Consider the following 25,617-nt stretch of genomic DNA (forward strand, 5'->3'; position numbering starts at 1 on the left):
GGATTCCACAAGGCCGAAAGTTGCTTCATCTCTGGAAATTCCACACGGCCATAGACTACTTCTCTATTTCATTAACAACACTGAGGCTTGCTTTGGCTCTACTTTATGGCATGGGGGTGTGGATTCACACGGCCGAAACATTCTCCTCTGGGCATGTGGCACAACCGTGTGAATTCCTCACGGCCAGACCCTTTTTCTTCGTTTATTCTCCGAGTAATCTACCAATGTTGTTTTCTCTCCAAAATCATATCTTGTCAACAAGGAAACACACAGAATAGATTTCCAACAAAAAAAAACGAGTAATTTAAAACAATTCCATTTTTATGGATTAATTCACTATAAACTCATAAAAAAAATCTACCATTAAAAATGATCATTAATCACGACTCTCAAATCCAATCAATTAGAATTGGCGACCACCCAAGCACCCGCGATTCGAATCCCAATTTGAACCATAATTACGACGTATTTGTAAAAAAAATTCCTCCAAATGGAAAACGTAACCAAAGGATGCTGGATTTTTGGACTGGCCACCGCGTACACTTCCCGATTTATCCTGATGACCGATGAGAAATTTTTATGAAACCTGACTGATCACTCCAGAGATAGTCAATGAAACAAACTAAAATTAGCATTTTTTTTTTACAATGCAAACTTCTATGACACCTAATCGATCATCTCTTGGGTTAATCAATGAGACAATGCAATCTTCCAAACTTAACGGTCTATAAAATAAACATTCTGCAATTGACTAATCTTCGAGTGAAACAAGCTGCGGATAAATTTATCAAATAAATTTGACCAACACAGCTTAGCTGAGATTGGCTCATGTACATGTAGCACAGCATCAGGCCAAAGTATTAGGCATTTGGACCCAAAACAACGCTGTTTTTTTATTAGGCGACAAATCCTACCATGAAAAAATGGTTTCCACCAGCCACAAACAACTGTCAAGTACAGTCACAAATAAAGTCTACAATGCATAGTCTTCCAAACTCAGCCGTCTATAAAATAAACATTCTGCAATCGACTAATCTTGGTCGAGCAAAACAAGCGACTGATAATACAGTACCAAAGCTCATCTAAGTGCCTTATTGGTTGTAGGATCTATCAATTAGTACCTCCGAAATCCATAGTCCATGAACCTTCCTGATGGGCACTCGTAAGCCATGTGTCCCCTCCCACCACAGTTGTGGCAGATCATCAGAGGGCCCATGCAATCCCAACTCTTATGGCCAACCTGGTTGCAGTTCCGGCAGATGACATCTCGGAATCCACCATGATAGTCGCCGCCACCCCTTTCACTCCTTTCACTGAATATTTCCGACTTTGGACACTGTCTGGCCACATGCCCAGCAACATTGCAAAGGTTGCAGACTGGTTCATTTTGACAGTCACGAGCAAAGTGCCCAGTCTTCCTACAATTGTTGCATGCTTTCTCATTTGTGCAGTCTATAGCAATATGTCCTGGTTTGTAACAGTTGTTACAGAGCCTCATGTCACCAGGAAGGAGTTGAGGAGATGAGCATTCTCTTGCAAGATGGCCAGCCTTGCCACAGGTGTGGCAGATGCCCTCATTAGGACAATTGCTTGCCATGTGTCCAGGTTCTTTGCAATTCCAGCATATTGCCTCCACAGTGCATTCTGATGCAATATGTCTGAAGAGAGTAAAAGTTGCCATTTTAAATGTCTGAGATATGCTGTATATACTTTACAGGCCAGAATATATCTCAAAATAATATACAAGCACAAATGTAAACTACATAAGGCTACCAAAGAAAAGTACAAAATCTCAGCGCATTTTCTTCATTGTCAAGGCTTCTTAATTTAAAAATAAAAAATTAAAGAGATGATCTTACCAGAAACCTCGAATTGAGTATAATGGAAAGACAAAATTTCATTCGGTCATATCACAAATAATTTCCGCTTGTTGCATAGACTTTAATTAAGGGGAAAAAAAATCCATGTTGACATTACCAAATACTTCACAAACTAACGAACATGGACCACTGATGCTGAAGATGAGTTATGATAAATCTCATAAATATACCAGCATGCAAGGTCAAGTACACAGCTCTGAAGTACAAGTAACTGGCAGAAAGATTGTACTAGACAAGCATTGAATATTTACCCGGGAAGGCCACAATTATTACAGACAGCTGCATTTTGACATTCTCTTGCAAAGTGTCCAGGCCGCTTGCAGTTGTTGCACAAATCATTTCTGTAATACAAAAATAAAAAATTAGCAAATCCTAAAGCTCTAGTTCAAACATTAAGGTTTGAGAATAAAACTCTGTAATGTTCATAGCCAAATGATTATTTAATATGTTGCAATTAGAATGTAGATATTTTTAATGGCTAGCTTGAAAACACAGATCAATTTATCATTAAGAAACAAAATAAAATAAGCTGATAAGAACCTGTCAATATGCATAAGTAACAATTCAAAACACCAAGGAAAGCACCAAATACGGGCAAAAAGCTTATGTTTCTGGATACTTAGGGAAGATCATTTCTTGCATAAACACTTTAGCATTAGTCTCTTCACGCTGACAAGGAAACCATCTTAAACAGGAATGATATCATATTTGCAAAGCTACATTATATCTCTTACTAAAATTGAAATACAATTTAGCAAATAATTAATCAAGTACATATGGTAAGAGAAAATTATAAAGTAAAAGATCTTAACATTTTGAATTGTTTTAATGATTTTTGGCAATGGTTGCCTTTTTCCTCCCACATTGCAATGCTTTTATCATTTTAAAAAAATGTAGAAGTTTTCTAGTTCCTGCAGAAAGCAAGGAATATCTGATATCTTTAATTTGATTATTAGCATATGTAAAACTGGTTTGGGCATGTAATTCAGATCCTACATCAGAAGAACATGACTCCACAGCCACATGCTTCAAGTTTAACTGGTTTGAGATATGCCGCAATGTTCTTTTCCCTCATTGAACTATATGTGATACCTTCAGTACTAGTCCCAAACCACCAGATTATTAGAAATTTCCATCTACTTTCACCTTAACTCAGTCAACATTATATATACATATATATATATATATATATATATATATATATAACTCCGCCCATAACGACCGATCATGCCCAGTCCCAAGCCCGGATAAAGGAGGGTTGCGTTAGGTTGCCAGTCAGCGTTAAAACTATGGTAAATATTCAATGAATTGATCTATTAAACTACTGTGCTAATTGTAGATTGTTCCCCAGAATGAAAGCGTTGCAAGATCCGACTGTAACGTCTCGGCAAGGATCGTTACATCTCCTGAACTCAGGTATAGTGCTAAATATGCAAGAGTTCGTGTTACAGGGTTCGACTGTAACTCTCAGCAAGGACCGCTACATCTCCATGAGAACTTGGGTGTAGTGTTAAATAGACAAGAGTTCTCATATCATAGATTAGATAAGAACAAATATGATCAAAAAACTAATAATCTAAGATTTGGAATATAGAACATAGGAACTCTCACCAGTAAATCAATGGAGGTAGTAGATATGATAATTAGGAGAAGAATTAGTATTTTGTATGTACAAGAGACAAAATGGGTAGGCGAAAAGGCAAAGATGATAGAGAACTCGAGTTTTAAGTTATGGTACACTGGAAAAAGTAAAGCAAGAAATGGAGTGGGTATTATTGTAAATAGTTTGTTAAAGGATGAAGTTGTAGGAGTAGTTAGAAAATAAGATAAAATTATAGCCCTTAAGATAATAGTGGCGAAAAAACTATGAACATAATTAGCGTATATGCACCACAAGTAAGATTAAATGAAGCTACCAAATCAAGGTTTTGGGATGACTTAGATGAAACTATGATAAACATACATATAGTAGGAGGAATAAAAGAACGGTGGAAGAGGTATTTTCATCAACTTTTTAATGAAAGTTTAGGTGACCAACTTAGGTAATTTAAGTAGGTCAAATGAATATAGAAATTTTAATTTTTATCGTAGAATTCAAACTTCAAGAGTAAAATAAACTTTAAATGAGTTGCACAATGGAAAAGTCGTTAGACTAGATGATATTCCGATAGAGATATGGAAATGCCTAGGGAAATAAGGTATTGAATCGCTTACAAAATTATTTAACATGATATTGAAAACGAAAAAAAATGTCTGGTTAATGGAGGATAAGTACGCTAGTTCCCTTATATAAGAACAAGAGAGACGTACAAAATTATGCAAACTATAGGGGTATTAAACTAATGAGTCATACTATGAAACTTTGGGAAAAAGTAATAGAAAAAATATTAAGGAGACCACAGTGACCGAAAATCAAATTTGGATTCATGCCTGAAAGATCGACAATAGAAGCTATACATCTTCTTAGACAATTAATTGAAAAATATCGGGAACAAAAACAAGCTCTACACATGGTATTCATTGAATTAGAAAAAGCTTATGATAGAATCCCAAGAGAAATTAAGACACGTTTAAGATGGTCACCAAAGGGACATGACACGTTTAAGATGGTACGAACATGTATTTAGACGATCAATAAATGTTCCAATTAGGCAATGTGAAACTATGATAAATATGCATATCAAACGAGAAAGAGGAAGACAAAAAAAGGCTTAGTTAGCAACAATAAAACAAGATAAAATTTATTTAAATATAGATGATGATATAGTAAGAGATAGAACTCAATGGCGTAAAAGGATTCATATAGCCGACCCCACCTAATGGGAAAAAGCTTGGTTGTCGTATATATATATATAAGTTACTATATATGTATATAATAATTACCATATTATTGGTACAAATTAGTTAATATATATGCGTTAATTAGGCTAATTGCAAATTAACCTAATTATAGTTTCCTAATATGGGTGTATATAAATGTCTTACTATTCAATAAGAAAGATATATTTTTTTCATCTCTAATTACATGATATCAAAGCCATAGAAATTAAATTAGGACTCTATCTCCTCTCCCGTCGAAATTAGGTTTCTTTTCTTTTTCTTCTTTCTCCATCGTTTCTCACTCGCGTGTGCTCTATTCGTCGAGCAACCAATAGGCATCACGACCAACAACGTTCCTTGTCCTCACAATCAGCCACTGGCCACCATCTGGCTTTCCCAATCACGTGCCATGACCGCGTGTCATCGTCTCATGCCATCGTGAAGGCTACCAAGGTTGCAGGCCTCCATCCCCTATGCTACCGCCTCAACACCAAGTCTCCATCTCCGTGTCCGTCACCAGCGCCTGTGCATATCTCGTCCCTTGCCTCCTTCCTCCTCATTCTGACTTCGCCATATACTTGTGCGACTGAGCCCTAGTCGTCATTACTAGGAGCAAGGGCTTGAAGCTTATTGGTAGCAACCTCTTGGTTTCTTAACTGTGATCGTTTCTTGTCGTGACAACCACTACAATGCTTCTCCTCGTTATTTAATACCATTACCATTGCCAGAAGGAGCATCTCTAGCCATCTCTATTCGTCGGGTTCAAAGCTAAGGGTCTCTTCTTCGAGTTAGAAGAGAAGCCTCCACGTCTCCACAGATCAAGCAGCTCGCGTCCATCCGACCGACTGACTTCTTCTTCGAACTAGGAGAGATCCGACCGCCCTTCCTAACACGAGTAGCAACCTTCTCTGCAATCTTCTTCTTCATGTCCACGGCACCATAGTTGTGCTCCCTTTTGTTGCTGCATCTATACTTATACTATTGTCGTGCTTTCTTCCTGTTGTTGCGTTTTTTTGTCTTTCCGACACAAGCTACAAATCTATGCATCGAGGCTCCATCTTCTTGTTGCTGCGTTCTCGTGAGATAAAATCTTATGGCCGAGAAGAAGCCCTATCTTGTGACAGATGTAGTGCCTGTGATGTTTAAGATCATAGACCATAAGCTAAATGGTTCGAACTGTTTGGATTCGAGTAAGATTGTTCATCTTTATCTACAAAGTATTGCTAAAGATGGTCATTTGACTGATTACCCTCCTAAAGATAATTTGAAACAGACATGGCTAAGAGGATCCTCGCTTGTTTCTTCAGATTGAAATTGTATTGATAGTAAGGTAATTGGTTTGATCAATTACTATGAATTTATTTAAAAAAAACTAATGAATTATTTGAAATTTTTGTACTCTAGAAAGAGATTGTGTAGAAAAACAAGATCAGCCTCTAATCAATTATTTTATGACATTCAAAAAGACATATAAGGAGCTTAATATGTTGCTGCCCTTTAGCCCTGATGTGAAGGTTCAACAAATCCAAGGAAAGCATATGGTGATAATGAGCTTCTTTGCTAGCCTACCTCCTGACTTTGGCATAAATTCTCTCTGGTTCTGAGGAATGCTCTCTATAAGACGTATTCAATCGCATTCTTTGTATAGAAAATACTACACCCACTCCGTTTAATGGTGCTCTAGTAAGTCGCAATACTAATTATGTGTCGGGAAGATGTCAACAATGGAAATAAAGGGGGAAGTTCTCGGGACTTTCAAACTCGAACGCTTAATTCTGGTGGTATTGTGTGCAATTACTGTCGTAACCCAAGTCATACAAAATTTGCGTGTAGAAAGCTTCAGTACAAAAATCAATAAAAAAAACTTGGCCCATATTGCATCCACTAATGATGCCTCTCATAAATCGACCCTTATATCTGCATATGAATTTGCCAAGTTCTCAAAATATCATGAATCATTCAAGTCGTCATCTTCATCTGTCATTGCTATTGCTGATTCAGGTAAACAAACCACATGTCTTCTTTCTTCATTGATTATGGTGCCACGGATCATATGGCAGGTAATGCTAGTCTCTTTTCTATTTTTCAGTCCAAAACTAACATTCATACTTTAATTAATGGGTCTTCATCTTGTGTTCTTGGATCCGGCAATATCAATCCTACTCCTTTACTTCCTCTGTCTTCTATCTTACATTTACCTAATTTATCATTTCAGTCAACTCATAACCTTAACTGTTGCATCTCATTTTTTCCTAATCATTGCTTATTTCAGGATCTTTTGACGAAAAAGATTATTAGTAAAGGGCAGTGTGGAGGCCTTTACATTCTTGACACACCACTCCTAAATTCTTTTGTTTACTCGAGTGTCACTTCCCCATTCAAGGATCATTATTGGTTGGGACATCCATCTCTATCTTTGTTCAAAAATCTTTGTCCACAATATGGTAAGGTGTCTTTATTAGATTATGAGTCGTATCAGTTTGCAAAACATCACCGTCTTTGTTCGAGTCCTAGAGTAAATAAACGTGCTTCCGTTCCTTTTGAATTAGTTCATTTCGATATTTGGGGTCCTTATCCTATTTTATCTAATCTTAGTTTTAGGTATTTTGTTATTTTTGTTGATAATTACTCTCGTGAAACCTGGTTATATTAATGAAAAATCGTTCTGAGTTATTTTCTCAATTTTGTGCCTTTTGTGCTGAAAATTAAAACTCAGTTTAATACATCTATCCGTAGTTTGCGAAGTGATAATGCTGAAGAGTATATGTTCGATTTATTCCGGTTGTATATGGATTAAAATAGCATGATTCTTGAAACGTCTTGTGTTGACACCATATCCCAAAATGGTGTAGCTAAATGAAAAAATAGACATTTTCTTGAAATTGCACAAGCCCTTATATTTTAAATGAATGTTCCTAGATCTTTTTGGACTGATGTAATTTCTACAGCTTCTTTCTTATTAACCGCATGTCATCCTCTATTCTTCAGGATGAGATCTCTTACAAAATCCTTTTTCCCAATAAGTAGTTGTTTCCTATTATCCCTAGGATATTTGGTAGCACTTTTTTATCAGGATGTTCATCCACATGTCACTAAATTAGATCCCATGTCTTTGAAATATATTTTCTTTGGTTACTCTCGTATTCAAAAAGGTTATAGATGTTATTGTCCCAATATTAACAAATATCTTACCTCAATTAATGTTACCTTCATGGAAGACAAATCTTATTTCTCATCCTCACCTATTCCAACTCATCAAAAGGAGGAGGATTTGTTGATGTATTCTATCAAACCCTCCGCATTTGTTTCAAAACCAGTTCTTGTTAAACCTCCTATTATTCAAACCTACTCCAAGCGTCACTCTTTAGATTCATATCCTGCATCAACTACTTCGTCATCAAATCTAGTCTCGAACAATGATCTTCCTATTGTGTTACGCAAAGGTAAACGATAGTGTACTTGCCCTACTTCTTTTGTTTCTTATAATGGCTTGTCATCTTCCTCTTGTTCTTTTTATTACTTCACTTGATTCTATCTCTATTCCTAAGATTGTGCATGAGGTCATATCTCATCCTGATTGGAAAGATAAGATGCAATAATAAAGGAGATGAATACTTTAGATGACAATGACATTTAAGACTTGGTTGATCTACCTTTAGGACAACGGGCTATTGGATTGGGCTATTGGATGCAAATGGATATTCGTAGTTAAAGTCAATCTAGATGGATCAGTTGTCAGATTAAAAGCTCGTCTTGTTGCTAAAGGCTATGCTCAGACATATGGACTGAATTATTTTTGACACTTTTTTCTGTTGTTGTAAAGTTGACATATGTTTGATTATTTATTTCAATGATCACTGCACATCATTGGTCTTTACATCAACTTGATATTAAGAATACTTTTCTTCATGGTGAATGGTGATCTTCAGGAGGAGGTGTATATGGAGCAACCTCCTAGTTTTGTTGCTAGTAGGAGTTAGAGCAAGTTTGTAGTCTTTGAAAATCTTTGTATGGATTGAAATAAAGTCCTCATGCTTAATTTGAAAAATTTAGTCAGATTGTTGAAAGATTTAGTATAATGAAAAGCAAATCACTATAAACAGTCAGGAGTTTGTATCATTCTATTAGTTGTATATGTAGATGATGTTGGAAGCAATCTTGAGGGTCCGGTGTGATCATGAGTTTTGATGTTTGGACAAAGGATTTAAGTTAGCTTTACCCTTGTATTTTATGTGTATTTGAGTGGTACAGGTTTGCAGGATGCACAAATGACTTAACTTGATGGCTTTGGGTCGGTGAAGGATGGAATATCTGAGGGACCGTGAACAAGACAGTAAGGACAAGTCGAGGAAAGCGCACTTCGAGACATACTCAAAGGATGGTATTAGGATAAGTCCCGGGCTTGAATGCATCCAAGGGACAAGCGCCAAAGGAAATAATCTTGAAAGCAAAAGGTCAAGGCTACGAGAAAGAGTCAAATGAGTCGTGAGGGCTTGGGGTGGCTGACTTAGGTGACAAAATTAGACTTGGTTAAAGCCTAATTAGAGTCTCCAAGTTCCCATGATCCAAGCGTCTTAATCGAGTTGTGATGAGTTTCTCCATCGACAAGGTGGCTTGAGCTAGCCGGAGGATCCGAGGACTAATCTATCGACGGATAGGGATCGTCTACCTTACGGACAGTCGTGGAATAGAAGCCCTAATCTCCGAACCACGTAAATGAACGTGTAGTGGTTTACTCTTCTTGTCTTTGTAGTTTAGCTTTGGTATTCATATTTGTTTGTTTTCCACTATGCACTAATGAATACATAGGAATCAAACGATTGGGGTAAACGTCTATTCAATCCTCCTTCTAGCCGATCCAACGATCTCCAACAGATAATATTGTTATCACTGAAAGTGATACTACGAGGATCTCATCTCTTAAATCTTTCATTCATAATGAGAAAGATATGGGATCGCTAAAGTATTTCTTGGGTGTTAAAGTTTTGAGGAGAAAAAAAGGTATATTTCTATCTTAAAAAAAATATATCCTCAACTTATTAATTGAGACAGAAAATTAAGGACAAAGCCTTGCAGTGCTCCAATGACTCACAGGAGATGGGGAACTATTTAAACATCCTGAGAGATATCGAAGGTTAGTTGGAAAGTTAAATTACCTTACCGTAACTCATCTAGATATTGTATATTCGGTAGTTTATGTCATCTCCAACCATTCATCATTGGGCTTGGAACAAAATATAAAAATCATGGGCACACATATTGAATATTTTTCAAATACAAATTGGGTAGGTTCTAAAATGGATAGAAAATTAACTTTAGGTTATTGTATTTTTGTTGGGGAAAATTTAATTTCATGGAAGAGTAAGAAGCAAAATGTTATATCACGATCTAGGATAGAGTCAGAATATAGGTCTATGTGAAATAATATGGATATATCAACTCTTACTTAAAATTTAATCAAACTACAATTCATATTGCATCAAATTCTATGTTTCATAAGCGAACTAAACACCTTGAAATTGATTGTTATTTTGTTCATGACAAAATTTAATAAAACATGATTTCTATCGTATATGTGAAGACTGGAGAACTCGGAGGCATCTTCACAAAAGCTTTAAATGAGGTTCGAGTTGATTATCTTTACAATAAGTTGGGTACAATTAATATCTATGCTCCAACTTGAGAGAAGTATATATATATATATATTAGTTACTATATATGTATATAATAATTACTATATTATTAGTACAAATTAGTTAATATATATGTGTTAATTAGACTAATTGTAAATTAGCCTAATTATAGTTTTCTAATATGGGTCCTAATTTGTATATAAATATGTCTTACTCTTCAATAAAAAAGATATATTTTTTTTCATCTCTAATTACACTCAGAAACATAGTAAATTGAAGAATATAGACAAAAGCTCAATAATTATAAAATGGAAATGTGATACAAAATCTGAATTCTATAGAACATTTCAACAAAAAAACAGATTAGTCTTATTATATATGGAACTCCATTCAAAGGAATCTAAAAATAATATCAAGATGCACTAGAGATGTTCAGAAATGTAAATTGAAGAATTCATACACAATAGCTATCTTTGGTCAATCTGAAGTAGGTTACTAATTCCATTAAACACACAATAGAACATGTTGAAGAACAATAAATAGTCCTTTTGGAGAGAACAATATAGTTACAATGCACAATAATGATCTTGCTTATAGCAATAACTATCAATATATTCAAATAGCAATAACAGTTCAGATGTACAAATGAAGATGCATGACAAAGGTATTACAACTACAATTTAAAAAGTCAATGAAACATTCACAATGGTTCTCTCACGCTAAGTTCTAATATTATATCATGCATAAAATGCGAGATTTTGAATAGTAAGAAACCTTGCACTACGACGGAAATCCCTGCGATATGGTGCATCACGATACGAGGTACGTTCTCTGCGAATTCTGCGATCTGGAGGCGGGCTACGACTGTTTTCGCTCATCTTCAGAATTTCTTCAAATTCAATTCTATTGCAGTTTGCAGAATAACCAACACCAATTACCACCACAACCACCACCACCACCACCAAAACAATTCCTCCCTGTTCACAATAAAACCATGCATCCAAGCCACCTCCATAAGTCCAAAAAGAACCACCAAACTTTCCTTCATAAAAGATAAAACAAACCAAATTTGGAGAAGTCTCCCCAAGCATGCATAGCACATTCTCCATTGCAACTTGGGACCACAACCATCCCATTCATCTCACCAACTTTAAACACCATACTTTTTTTCATGTTCATTTCGCAACTATATGACAAGGTCATCTAATGAAGGCTCACTACAATTTCGATCAACTCCATGTTAGACCAACCTTATATACTACATTGAGAAATCAGGCAAAAAATAATCATAATAATAATAATAAAAGAACTGAATACTAAGGGAAAATATCATGAGAACGTGATCAAGGAGGCTCTCGTAAGAGATACGCACAAATACCTACAAGTTGGGCGAGGGAGAGAATAAAAGGAGACTAGCAGATCCAAAAATACAACTCGTATCAGAGTACATTAAAAGGATCTATCTTTTTAGAACATGCTGTTTCCTCAATTAAAGACATGAGCCAGGTTGAAAACAAAAATCATAAGATTCATCGGTAAGAATACCCATCGATCAACAGGTACATCCATGAAGTCATAAAATAGAAAATAAATATACACACGCACCCACGCACAACACAACGACACGAAACTTAGATGTCCAAAATCTAATCGATAATTTTGCAACTATAAATTTAGATCTAAGATCGATGAGGTCATGAAGATGAGAAGCAAGGAAATCTCTCCACCTAGTTCTCTACGTCATCGATCAACCGCAGTTGCTCCAACAATCACTAAAATCATATCTCGAAATCCATTAATTGATCTAACCTAGGAAGGAAAAAAGAAATCATCTTTATGGTATCTTAGAACCAAAAACTAATTGAAGGGAAGAAGTCACCCCAAATCACGGGTCCTCGCGCTCTACCTTCGGCGGGAAGGAAACAACCACCCCAACTCCTCCGCCACCACCACCCCGTCTCCTCCTCGCGGCCTCGCCCTAACGCAATCGCTTCTAAAGGGTGAACTGGCGTTGCGCATTGTTCGAACCTAAATAGGCCGGACCATATTGGATAAGGATACTACTGCTCGGCCCAATTGTGGGATTCATCTTCAAATACTATAAACAATTCATGATCGCGCAAGTAAAAAAATTTATTATTTCGCTGAAATAAAAAAAAAAGTACATAATATTCTAACTCAATATTGATAAATAGACTGTCGTTTACACTATCGTTATTTAACAAATTGCGTAAATATTAATATGTTAAAATAGAAATCAATCATAAATGGATGACAATATAATTTTTGATGATATAAATAAAATATAATATTAATTGGGAGAAAAATTTCTTTAGGTTTAACTAGTGTTTTAAGCGCTTGATAGTGTACAACTTAAGTTAAGTGCGTACTTAATGTTGTGACTCAAGTATGTTAAATTTATCATGCATATTAGAGATCGAGATGAGTAAATTTAGAGGATGAATATTATAGATCGAGTGTGAGGGTATGAGAAAATTGAGACTTGGTCATTATGCTTGAGTAGGAGCCAAAGATGTGTAAACTTTGTATTGGATTGTTTGTTATAATTTTGGGTTTATTTCAAGTTAGATTGTATCAACCAACTCTAGATCTAGGGATCAAGTCAAGGATATAAGGGAAGTTATCCCTAGGAGTATCTTTGTAATGATAAATATAACTAAGACTTTTAAAAAGTCTAAGCAAGTCACTAAGAAGGTCACAAGAGAAGCAATCCCTAGAGTTGACCAAGAGTCGGTGACCAAGGATTCTAAGAAGCCTAGGAAGGTCATTAAGAAGGTAACTAGGGAGATTATCCCTAGTGAGTACCTAGAGCATCCAATGAGTACCAATAGGTTTTGGGTTCTTAGGAGCATTTTCTCTACCCCTTAGATGGGTCAGAGAGTGTCAACTCTAAGTAGAAGGGTAGTTAATCCAACCTTGATGAAGTTGACACTCAGAGAACATTTTCAAGGTTATTATTAACCTTTGAAAATGAAGTGGATTATCGATTTACTCTTTGTAAGAGTAAAATATGTCATAATTTAATAAATTTGATGTAATTTTAATTGGCACAACAAATCAAGAGTAAAAGAAATACCAAGTTGGGAGTTTGGTATTTTGTTAAGGAGTTAAGGGCAAGTTAGGCCTTAATTTAAATTGTTTACTCTTGTAAGAGTAAAATATGCTAAACCTTGAGGAATTATGCTTAATTTAATTTGGCAAAAAATTAAGAAAAGCAAAAGAAGTGTCAAAATTGGGAGTTTGACATTTTCTTGAGAAAAAATGGGCAATATAGGATTTAATTTTAGGTTTAGTTAAGGATTAAGGATACTTATATAGATAATCTAGGTATATTTTATTTATGCTAAAACTTGTCATGATTGTTTACCCATTATATTACATTACATCATGTTTAGCATTCATTTTTATTATGAAAAACACAAAAATACCATGGCATGTCATACATACATCATGTAGCAATAGTGTAATTTCTTTTGAAAATTATTTTTTTTATGTATGGCATAACCCATCATGCATTATTTTAATTTCCTTGAAATTAAGGGCAATGACATTTACTAACAAGTGGCATCCTAGGTGGATGCTCATAATATCTAAAATGCTTAGATAGATGTGTATTGTTGACTCTCCGCAAGTGTACAGAAATGTCGTAAGTATTAATAAAAGATATCGTATCCACAGGGACTAGTATAAGCACTAAAGATTTCTCAACGCGAATTAGCTAAACAACAAATCGATTGGTTTTCAAAAGCTAAGTGTAACTATAAAAGGTAAACAAAGAAATGAAAGCATAAGAAACAAGAATAAGGGTTATGATAAAGGTATGTTCTAGGAGTTTCGATTTCTTTGTAAGATTATTCAATGTAAATGATCTACCAAATCTTATTCTTCAATTGTCCATCGTTTGAAGGAGGATGTCGGTTCCCTCTTGCAATAGACAACCGGCCTAAGACTTAAATCTATACCTAAATGTGATCAATTAGGAATGAGTCTATGTTGTCCTTACACGGGCTTGCCTGTCACATGCGTCCCTCGGATAATCAACATAAGAATTCATCTCTCCTCAACCGCATCAAGATATAAGATACACATACAATCTATCCTACCTCCTTGAATAACTCTATTTCACCCTCAAGATCATCTCTCAAACGTCCTTACGCGGGCTTGTTCCTGTCACGAACGTCCCTCGGGAAATCGAATGGGAAATAATCTCTACAAGATCCATAAGGTATTCAAACATTCAATCAAGAATGGACATTAGGTCCAAATCACAACATTCCACACAAGATCAAAGAGATACAAAACAGGACAAAATCATTTAAATAGGAAATTGGCAAATTCATAAGAGTTTTACATCAAATCTTCATTACAAATACTCCCTCCATCTTAGAACAAGAGATCTAATCCATAGAACAAGGAAAGAAATTCAAAGATAAGAAGAATACAAGCATCTTGATTCCAAATCCAAGAAAGAAAGGGAAGAAAAGCTTATATACGATGAAAAATCATCTTCGGATCCAATCCTCATTCCTCGGAGTCGAAACGATGAAGATCTGCCCTTAGATCGCCGAAACTCTCTCCAAGAAAGTGGAGGAACACCCCAGAACTCCTTTCCCCCCAAAAGGGAGAAGATCTCCTTTCAAATGATGAAGACATCCTTATATAGAGAAGGGGTTTGGGTGTCACACGGCCGTGTGAGGCTCACACGGCCTGCACTACTCCCTTCTCTGCCAGGGTGACATGGTCGTGTGAAGCTCACATGGCCTTGGCATGCTCTGCCACTACCCCCTTGCACGTCCGTGTAGATTTACACGGCCTGCACTGCCTCTGCCTCTAGAACCTCGCATGGTCGTGTGGTGCACACGGCCAGAGTCTTCTTGGTCTCTGGAAACCTTGCACGGCCGTGTAGATCTACACGACCATGTAAGGCTTCAGCTCTGGATGGCTTGCATGGTCGTGTAGTGTACACGGCCATGGTCTTTCTGGCTTCAAATCTTAGCACGGTCGTGTGAGGTTCACACGGCCGTGACAACTTCCACCTCTGCTGCAACCACACGGCCTGGGCTCTCCACGCGGCCTGGGCAACCCCCCATGGCAAGGTCGTGTGAGGTTAAGGAATGGCGCCTTCCTCTCTAGCTTTGCTTGCAGATTTGGCCTCGAACATGAATCCTTCACCAAAATCGACCCCTGTGTATAGAAAATGCTAAAATGCAGATCTCCGAACAAAAAGAGTAAATATGCTAAAAGGAAAGCTGGAAGTACGAAAATACTTAGATAAAGCATGTGCAAAGTATGTGAATGTGCATCCAAACATGCATAAAAGGTGTATATAATCTACGCACATCACACCCCCAGACTTAAATCTTTGTTTGTCCTCAAGCAAAATGCTGCAATCTAAATTCATATGTTTTACAATGCTCTCATATCCCTAATGCATTCTCCTAACTCTATCGAAAAGTTTCATTAACAAGCATGATTATGGAAACAAGCTAAGTATGACTCAAGCATAAGTCTCTTGTGCACAGTGCAAGGTAACTCAAAACTCTTCAAGTTTCAATCTATGGCTTAGTCAAGTCATCATCAAATTTGAATTCCTAATGTGTCCGGTGATAGACAAGTAACCAGTGATAAGCACTTACTTGCCAAACACTTGGTTCATATTTCTCAATCAACCCAAGGTCTCAAAGGTGTGTTCAATCTCAAGAGAAGGTAAGTAGTCATTTCCCCAGTAACCTAACTCGGTCTCAAAGAGGTGACTTGATAGATTCCACTCATAACAACTATTTTTTATATCCCTCTTTCATTTTTTTTCTATTTTTTTCACTTTTTTCATAAGTATTTGTATTGTGCAAAACTTATTTTCAAATGTACTTTTAGCACAAATGTTGGGATATTTTAATTTTTCCAAATGAGCTTACATGATTTGAGCCTCATCTAGTAAGCAAAATGAAGTTTGAGAAATCACCATAGAAGCCAAGTACTAAACAAACAAGATGAATCATGACTATTTCAATAATATCAACCATTCAAGCATCAAGTAGAAGTGAAGTGAAGGTAAGATCCTTAAGGTCAAGCCAAATCTCAAACTTATCTCCATATGATACTTAGCTTATTTCATGCTACCCAAGATAGAGAAAAGAGGTACACTAAGCATACTACTAGCATCATTTACAACATTATGAATCTAGATAATGAACGTGCTAACATTTTCACTTGAAGACAAGAAAGCATAAAAGTGAAGATTGATGTTCTCTAGATGTATGCCACAAGATTTTACAAAAGATAGTCAAGTGACTATCAAAAATCAAGCAATCAAAGCAAGAACAAATGCAAAACAAAAACTAATCATGTAGAAAACAATCAAAATCTAATCATGCAGAAAACAAGCAAAAGCTGAAAACTAATGCATAAAGAAAAATCAGGTGTAATCAGGTTCGACACCCCCCTCCCCCCAGACTTAAACTTTTCATCGTCCCGATGAAATCAATATGGTGGAAGAGGTGGTAAATCAGGAAATTCAGAAAGGGGAAAAGGAAAGGAATTAATAAACCACCTTACTTCATCTCTAAAAAACATATGATACTCAAATAGTTTATCAACATCATCTTGGAACAATCTCATATAGCCACGAAAATCCTCATTAAATTCCATATGAGCTCTATAAGAATTCATAAATCGAGAAATCTTTTCACACAATTCTCTCTCACTTTTAAAACATTCTAGCAATTTATTAAATTGTTCCTTTTCCATGCGTTCATTACTAGTGAGAAACTTTTTAGTCACTTCTAAATCATTATGAACATTGTCCAAAGCGGAATAAAGTTCTTGGAAATTAAAACTATGAACATCACAATTGACCAAAGGAACTCTTTTTGAAGCTAAAGTTGACAATGTTTTAGAATGTTGACTTGCTAATTTCAAACGCCAATTTTCCTTAACATGAATGGTAGTGAGATCATGATTTGGCAGTCTTGAAAATTGTTCTTAATAAGAAGACTATATCCATGTTCTTCACGCCTTATCATCTTTATTGCCAAGCATGAATTCAAGTCTAATCTACAAGAATTATCAATCATTTCCAATTCACTTAAATCACATCCTAACACCAAAACAACCTAAGTTAACAATCCTCCTAAAACAATAGGTGTGGTAGAATCAGATTTCCCAAGTTTTACTAAATGTTTAAGGAAGAAATAACCAGAATTAATTGCAACATTCTCAACCATTACCCATAAACAATACAAGTCCACAAGTCTTACTAACCCCTCTTTATCTTCTCTCCCAAATATAGTATTTTTCATGACTAAATAAGCATATCTGAAAATGGGGTTAATGATGTGAAGAGCTCTAGAATTGTGAGGGTTAAAATGTGATTGTTCAGAAATGTGTTGCCAAAAACATGAATTCTCGAACTGAGGTAAAATTATACACATATCATTCTTTGACAACTCATAACAAGTATTAAAGTCACTTAACGTCCATTCATAATCCTCATTAAATAGTCAAAATTTTAGTTTACCCCCACCTTGAACATTATCAACCATTATAGAACTTAAAAATTCAAAAACAATTCTAGGGTAAGTAGGATATTTCATATTCATTAAACCACTCCAACCTATTCTTTCAAATAATCAATTTAAATCATCCTTAAACCCTAATGTTTCCAAAGTTGTGTCATCCATAAATTTGGTACTCACAAGGGGGTGTTTACATAAGGAAGAATACCTAAGATGTTGTTCCTCGTTAGAGAAAAAAAATACCAAAATCATTAGAAATACCTTTAAAACAAGAATTTCTTTCTTTTGTTGCAACCATCTTCTCCTTCCCTTTTCTTGTAGAAGAAGAATGAGAGGAAGAAATTAAAAGTGGTAGTTTGAAACCCTAGAGATAAGGAAATGAGAGAGGAAAAGGAAGAAGAAAGGGGTGTGCGGTCGTGTGCCGCCCACACCCCGTGCCCTAACCCCTTTAAGGATATGGACTGGGTCGTGTATTATTGCACGGCCTAAGTCATTTTTTCCTCGCACGGCCGTGTATGGTACACAACCATGCCCATCTCTTTCTTGCGATATCTTACACGGTCGTGCCAATTGGCACGACCTCATTCATCCTCTCCTCGGGAAACCATGCACGACCATGATTGATAACACGACAACGCAAAATTCTCTATTGGAACTACACGCGGTCGTGTATGGGGCACGACCTAGAACCTTTCCTCCTCTAGAGTCTTCACACGGCCATGTATGAGACATGGCCCTGCAATTTTCCTTCTCTGGGCACTCCACATGGCCTTGTCATGTAGACACGGGCCCATGCAACCTCCTCCTCTGCAATATATGCCTGGCCATGTATGACATACGTCCATGCTCTATTTTATTCCAAAAGAAAATTCCTCTTCTTCCTTGCTTCTCCTACACTTCCATGCCCATGAAAACATCATGGCCAGCTCATGGAAGTAGAATTTAACCAAGTGATGAACTCCAAATGGTTGACATTCATGTTTTTAAAGATACTCCTCCATTCAATACTCACATTCCTCCACAACTTTGAATTCTACAACAATAAGATAGACAAGAAAAATTAAGTAGAGGATACATGTTTATTATAAAGAGAGAACTAAAGACATAAAAGAAAATAAGGAAAATGAACTTGGATTGTCTTCTAAAAAGCGCTTGTTTAAGGTCATTAGCTCGACCACCTCATTAGATTCATCTAAATCTTACTCTTGGAGGGGTAAGATATTTCAACACTCTCCTACCAAGGGTTCTTATTATGGAGAGAGCTTTCAATACAGGAGTTAAAAAGTGAAGTATCGCTCCCTTCATCTTTGTCTTCTTTAAAGTACTTTCGGGTGGTCGAAGATGGTTCAGATTGAGCTTCCAATTATTAGCCCAAGTGAAATCTGCACATGCAAAGAAAATACAAATCTCCCATAAACAAATTAGATAAGATAGAACTATAACCATATTAAGATAAGCAGAATAAGAAATAAAAACTGAATCACATCCAACAAAGTCAATGATAGGTACCTTTATAAAATTTTTCAAAAGATCACAAGAAATACTAAACTTACTTTGCTGAGAGATACATGAAATTTCTAAACATGTAGAAGTGAATTCCTCTGAATCAAATGATGGTTCTGGCTCTGGCTCAGGTGTTGGTGATATCAAAGATGGTGATTCTTGAGACTCAACCATATCCGCATGAGTCCCTACACATTGGTCCACAACATGCTCAATCCTTGCAACTCTTACAACATCTAAGGATTGTGTGGACAAAGGAGGTGATTCTTGAGATGCTGCTTCCACAACACAGCTCCCTACACATTGTTCCATATCAACATCATCAACACAAACATTAAAAAAAACCAACATCAATATCCTCAATAGGAGAATCAACTATAGGAGGATCAATAACTTCACTTGCAGTTTTAAGTTGATCTACCACATCACATTCATCATCTGAAAATTCAATTTCACTATTTCCAATAAAACCTGGAGGTAGATCTAAAAACTCGTTATCCACTGCATTATCATCACAATCCTCATCTGAAGAGTCTTCATCTTTATACGCACTATGAAATCTGCACTCAACCTTAAGAATTTTTTAAAGTCATTGTTCTCATTGACCCCCACTAACCTTTGTGGAAAAGGAACCCTTAGCGAAGGTCTTGGGGAAGGTACTTCTAACTTCCCATATTCCCTTTTAGCTTGTGGAGGAGATTCAACTTGCTTATCTAGTGTTGGTATGATCAATCATTGAGGAAAATGTACTTGTGGCACTTGGGAACCTCTTGGAATAATGGAACTGAGTTCATGTGGTTTTCTATTGTTCTTCTCCTCAATTCTAAACATGTCCTTCTTCAGAAATTCTTCATGATTCTTGCAACTTCTCAACTTAAGATCATTATCATTTTCACTAGATCTTGTCTACGAAGGAGGGGAATCTTCTTTAAATCATTTTGAAACAATACTTTTAATCTTTGCCCCCAAATGTTTGAACTCCTCATTCTGTGACTTGTGAATTTTAAAATTCTTGGGTGGTTGAACTGCATTTTGTTTGACAGCCTCTCTTGTATTTATGGCTTTCACTTCTTGAATATTTAAGGGAGATTCCATCTAACTTTTGCTCGACCATCCATGGAGGTTCAATGCCACTTGATCAATTAATATATAAGCTTCTTCTATACTTTTGTCCATAAGAGAACCTCCAGTGATGAATCTAACAAGCACTTATCTGAAAAAGAAATTCCCCTATAGAATATGTGTAAAATTAGTCATTTCTCCAAACCATGATGAGGGCACTATCTTTGGAGACTCTTGAATCTGTCTCATGCTTCAAATAATGATTCTCCCTATGTCTGAGAAAAATTCGTAATGCAATTCCTTATATACACTGTTCTGCTTGGAGGAATAAAATGATTTAGAAATTACTTCTCCAATTGTTCCCAACTTGTGATACTTTGAGAACGGAGAGAATATAACCAAGTCCTTGCTTTATCCTTAATACTAAAAGGAAATACCATCAATCGAACTACATCTACAGACACTCCTTCACATTTCACCATATCACAAATATCTAAAAATGTTTCAAGATGCAGATAAGGACTTTCAGGTACTTCTCCTCCAAATTTGTGACCTTGTATCATGAAAATTAACTCTGGGTCTAGTTGAAAACTTTCTTCTTCAATTTGAGGTTGCATAATGGGAGATAAAAATCTTGTAGAAAAGGGTGTAGAAAAATTTCTCATAGGCCTGCTTGACATGTTTGTGCTCATGGATATTCAAGGGAAAAAAATTATAAAAAGAATCAAAGACAAGTAATAAAATGCAATATGAAAAGCAAGAAAGAAAATGCATAATTTAAATTGTAAGCAAGAAAGTGCATATGAAAACAAGAAAGAAAAGACAAAAGGAAAAAGAAAAATATCTAGAATAATTCATATGCTAATCAACTAATGTGTTTATAAGTTCTTGATATTCTTGAGGCCTTTACAACGTTTGATCTTCACATACACAAGAACAAGATTGCAAGATATGTTTACAAAAGAAAAAGAAGAAAGAAACTAAATCAAAAGAAAAATAGAGAAAAGTTAGAATAGAATGTTAGAAATCAAAAATGCAGAATTAGAATTGCAACAAAAAGAATTGACAAGAAGTAGAAAGTTATACAAGAAAAAATTATGAAAACAGAATTCTAAAGATTAGTTACAACTATACTAATGAAAAGAAAAGAAAAAGTCATGTTTAGTCTAACTCAATTAATAATCTCTAATGTTATAGCGCAGTCCCGGCAATGGCGCCAAAAACTTGTTGACTCCCCGCAAGTGTACGAAAATGTCGTAAGTAATAATAAAAGATATCGTATCCACAGGGACTAGTATAAGCACTAAAGATTTCTCGACACGAATTAGCTAAACAACAAATCAATTGATTTTCAAAAGCTAAGTGTAACTATGAAAGGTAAATAAAGAAATGAAAGAATAAGAAACAGAAATAAGGGCTATGATAAAGGTATGTTCTAGGAGTTTCGGTTTCTTTGTAATATTATTCAATGTAAATGATCTGCCAAATATTATTCCTCAATTTTCCATCGTTTGTAGGAGGATGTCGGTTCCCTCTTGCAATAGACAACTGGCCTAGGACTGAAATCTATACCTAAATGTGATCAATTATGAATGAGTCTATGTTGTCCTTACACGGGCTTGCCTATAACGTGCGTCCCTCAGATAATCAACATAAGAATTCATCTCTCCTCAACTGCATCAAGATATAAGATATGAACACATACAATCTATCCTATCCCCTTGAATAACCCTATTTCACCCTCAAGATCATCTCTCAAACGTCCTTACACGGGCTTGTTCCTGTCGCGAATGTCCCTCAAAAAATCAAATGGGAAATAATCTCTACAAGATTCATAAGGTATTCAAACATTCCATCAAGAATGGGCATTAGGTCCAAATCACAACATTCCACACAAGATCAAAGAGATACAAAACAGGACAAAATCATTGAAATAGGAAATTAGCAAATCCACAAGAGTTTTACATCAAATCATCATTACAAATACTCCCTCCATCTTAGAACAAGAGATCTAATCCATAGAACAAGGAAAGAAATCCAAAGATAAGAAGAATACAAGCATCTTGATTCCAAATCCAAGAAAGAAAGGGAAGAAAAGCTTATCTACGATATAGAACCATCTTCGGATCCAATTCTCATTCCTTAGAGTCGAAACGATGAAGATCTGCCCTTAGATCGCCGGAAATCCCTTCAAGAAAGTGGAGGAACGCTCCAAAACTCCTTTCCCCCCAAAAGGGAGAAGATCCCCTTTCAAATGATGAAGACACCCATATATAGAGAAGGGGTTTGGGCACCACACGGCCTCGTGACACGGCCGTGTGAGGCTCACACAGCCTATACTACTCCCCTCTCTGCTAGGGTGACACGGTCGTGTGAAGCTCACACGACCTTGGCATGCTCTGTCACTACCCCCTTGCACGGCCGTGTAGATTTACACGGCCTGCACTGCCTCTGCCTCTGGAAACCTCGCATGGCCGTGTGGTGCAGACGACCAAAGTCTTCTTAGTCTCTGGAAACCTTACACGGCCGTGTAGATCTACACGGCCATGTAAGGTTTCAGCTCTGGTGGCTTGCATGGCCGTGTAGTGTACACGACCATGGTCTTTCTAGCTTCAAATCTAAGCACGGTCGTGTGAGGTTCACACGGCTGTGGCAACTTCCACCTTTGCTACAGCCACACGGCTTGGGCTCTCTACACGGCCTGGGAAACCCCCCATGGCAGAGTCGTGTGAGGTTAAGGAATGAAGCCTTCGTCTCTAGCTTCGCTTGTAGATTTGGCCTCGAACATAAATCCTTCACCAAAATTGACCCCTATGTACAGAAAATGCACAAAAGCAGATCTCCGAACAAAAAGAGTAAATATGCTAAAAGGAAAGCTGGAAGTACGAAAATACGTAGATAAAGCATGTGCAAAGTATGTGAATGTGCGTCCAAACATGCATAAAAGGTGTATATAATCTACGCACATCATGCATGATCCCTAGTTCAGGGCAAAACCAAATCTACATCTCATAAAGGATCATAAAGTGACTTGTATGTATTTTAGTACACATTAGATACAAGTGAGATGTTAAAATGATAAAAAAAGACTTAAGATGTTGATTTAGTGCATCTATTTGATTTTGAGTTCATCAAAACACATAGTTATGTGTACTCCAATCATTGGAAAAGCTAAGGTACAAGTCATGTGCCTTGAGCCCAAAGAACATGGTTGGAAATTGGTTTTGAAAAACATTTTAAATATATTTTGGAAAACCTTGGTGAAGACTATCTTTTGATAGTAAGCATCATTGAAAAGTTAGACACAAACTTGGAAGAAACATTGAAGCTTTTACAAGTTTTCAATTTTGTGTCAATATTTGAAAATAAGATGTATTTTCTTATAAACCTATTTTTCCATGATAGTATATATCCTAAATAGTGTCTACAAGAGTTTTCATAATTTTTAGAATTTTGTAGAATTTTTAGGGTATTTCTGAAATTCGGCTGAAATTGGATTTCAGAATTTTAGAAACCCAATGATCAGTCGATCGATTGGGAATCCTCAATCAATCAGCCGATTGATTGGGAAGCCTCAATCGATCAGCCGATCGATTGAGCTTCATTTCTTCATGAGCAGAGCCTCGTTGGATTGATCCGTCAATCGATTAAACCTGCCTTGATCGATCAGTAGATCGATTCAGAGGTAATTTCAGCTAACAGAAGTTTGCGGAATCGATCAGGCGATCGATTGAAACCCAATTTCAATCGATTGGGAATGCTGATTTTAGCTGGGAAAGCCTGATTTCAGCACTTTAAATTATTTTTAGTCTAGGTAACCATTCCTAACCCCTTGGAATACTTTTGTACACATTTAAGGGGAGTTTTCATGCTGAAAGTAAGAATTGATTGGTTTGACAAGACTAAGTTGAAGTTTAGGTTGAGGTTTGATTTTAATATTGAATTTTGAACCTCAAAACTTCAAATTTTGGATTTCCTAAAGATTTAGGGATTCCAAGTCATTGTTGGTGCAATGACAGAAATTATGAGCATGTCTTTAGGGGGAGTTACTCTTTAAGGACTTAAAAATTAATTTTTCATACACATTGGAAGGTGGTTAACCTTCCTTAGCATAAATTCTCAAGGTTGGGTATTTAAACACAATGGCGAGTGGATATCTCCACTGTTTAGTTGTGTATTCTCAAGGGCGAGCATTGGATATAATGAAGGGTGTGAACCTTCATTGTGGCATTATGAACAACGTTGGGTAACTTTTCAGAGGGAGAGTTTTTGATGTGTGTCAATAGGGAGAGAATGTAGAATTTAAGTTAGGCATTTTCCCCTCTAGGAAAGTTAGGGAGAGAATACAAGGTATGTACTATGCCTTCATTACCTTAAGAGGGAATTTATCCTCTAGGAAAGGGAGAGAATAAAGGAAATCCTCATTCATGTTTTGGCATGGGGAAGAAGTTGAGGCTATGGATTAGCCTAACTTAAAGGTATTGTCAAACATCAAAAAGGAGAAGATTGTTGGTGCAATATCCCCTGGGTCAAGGTTGACCAGGTTGACTAGGCTTGAGTTGGCTCAAGCCTGAGTCTTGATATTTGGATTTCGATATTTGACAATACATGGAGATTGTGGACACAATTGTTCGATTGGGGAGACTACTGGTGCAATTCCCCTCTGGTCAGGGCTTGACTAGATTGGTGTTAAGAAGAGTCAAGTAGGTCAAAGGGGTGACCGGATACTTGTTTGGGAAAGTCCTAACTGGAGGTTAGGCAATTGAAAGTCTTGGTGAATGAAGCCAGGCAGATGGAAAGTCCTGGTGAGTGAAGCCAGGCAGAAGGAAAGTCCTGGTGAGTGAAGCCAGGTAGAAGAAAATCCTGGTGAGTGAAGTCAGGTAGAAGAAAATCCTGGTGAGTGAAATCAGGTAAAAATCCTAGTGAGTGAAGCCAGGCAGGTGAAAGTCCCGGTGAGTGAAGCCAGGCAGTGGGAAAATTCTGGTGAGTGAAGCCAGGTGAAAATCCTAGTGAGTGAAGCTAGGTGAAAGTCCTAGTGGGTGAAGTCAGGCACGTGAAAATCCAAGTGGGTCAAGGTTAACTAGACACCTGGTCTTGGGAAGTCCAAGTAGGTCAAAGGATTAACCAGATACTTGGCACGTGGAAATCTAGGTGGATCAAGGTTGATCGAACACCTAGTGTTGG

At 36.5% G+C, this 25,617-nt stretch overlaps 1 protein-coding gene and 1 non-coding gene across 5 annotated transcripts; one reads left to right on the forward strand and one right to left on the reverse strand.

Moving 5' to 3' along the window:
- Nucleotides 1-867: 867 nt before the first annotated feature.
- LOC122041009 (zinc finger protein GIS2-like) lies at nt 868-12,335 on the reverse strand. Of its 4 annotated transcripts, none has more exons than XM_042600530.1 (4): nt 12,213-12,335; nt 11,108-11,310; nt 2,132-2,221; nt 868-1,658 (listed from the first exon to the last, which is right to left on the reverse strand). In XM_042600530.1, exons 2-4 carry the CDS (start codon nt 11,209-11,211, stop codon nt 1,115-1,117), a joined length of 738 nt encoding a protein of 245 aa, XP_042456464.1. In that variant the 5' UTR covers nt 11,212-11,310; nt 12,213-12,335; the 3' UTR covers nt 868-1,114. The 4 variants fall into 4 exon arrangements, with proteins under 4 accessions (XP_042456464.1, XP_042456462.1, XP_042456463.1 ...); XM_042600528.1 differs by having other exon boundaries at nt 11,108-11,550; XM_042600529.1 differs by lacking the exon at nt 12,213-12,335 and adding an exon at nt 12,061-12,142 and having other exon boundaries at nt 11,108-11,550.
- Nucleotides 12,336-20,634: 8,299 nt separating this feature from the next.
- Nucleotides 20,635-20,740, forward strand: LOC122044601. The gene has a single exon (XR_006129633.1). It is a non-coding gene; the product is annotated as a small nucleolar RNA R71 (small nucleolar RNA).
- The last annotated feature ends 4,877 nt before the right edge of the window (nt 20,741-25,617 follow it).

The sequence above is a fragment of the Zingiber officinale genome, chromosome 2A (genome assembly GCF_018446385.1).
Source record: "Zingiber officinale cultivar Zhangliang chromosome 2A, Zo_v1.1, whole genome shotgun sequence".
In the NCBI taxonomy this organism is placed as follows: domain Eukaryota; kingdom Viridiplantae; phylum Streptophyta; class Magnoliopsida; order Zingiberales; family Zingiberaceae; genus Zingiber; species Zingiber officinale.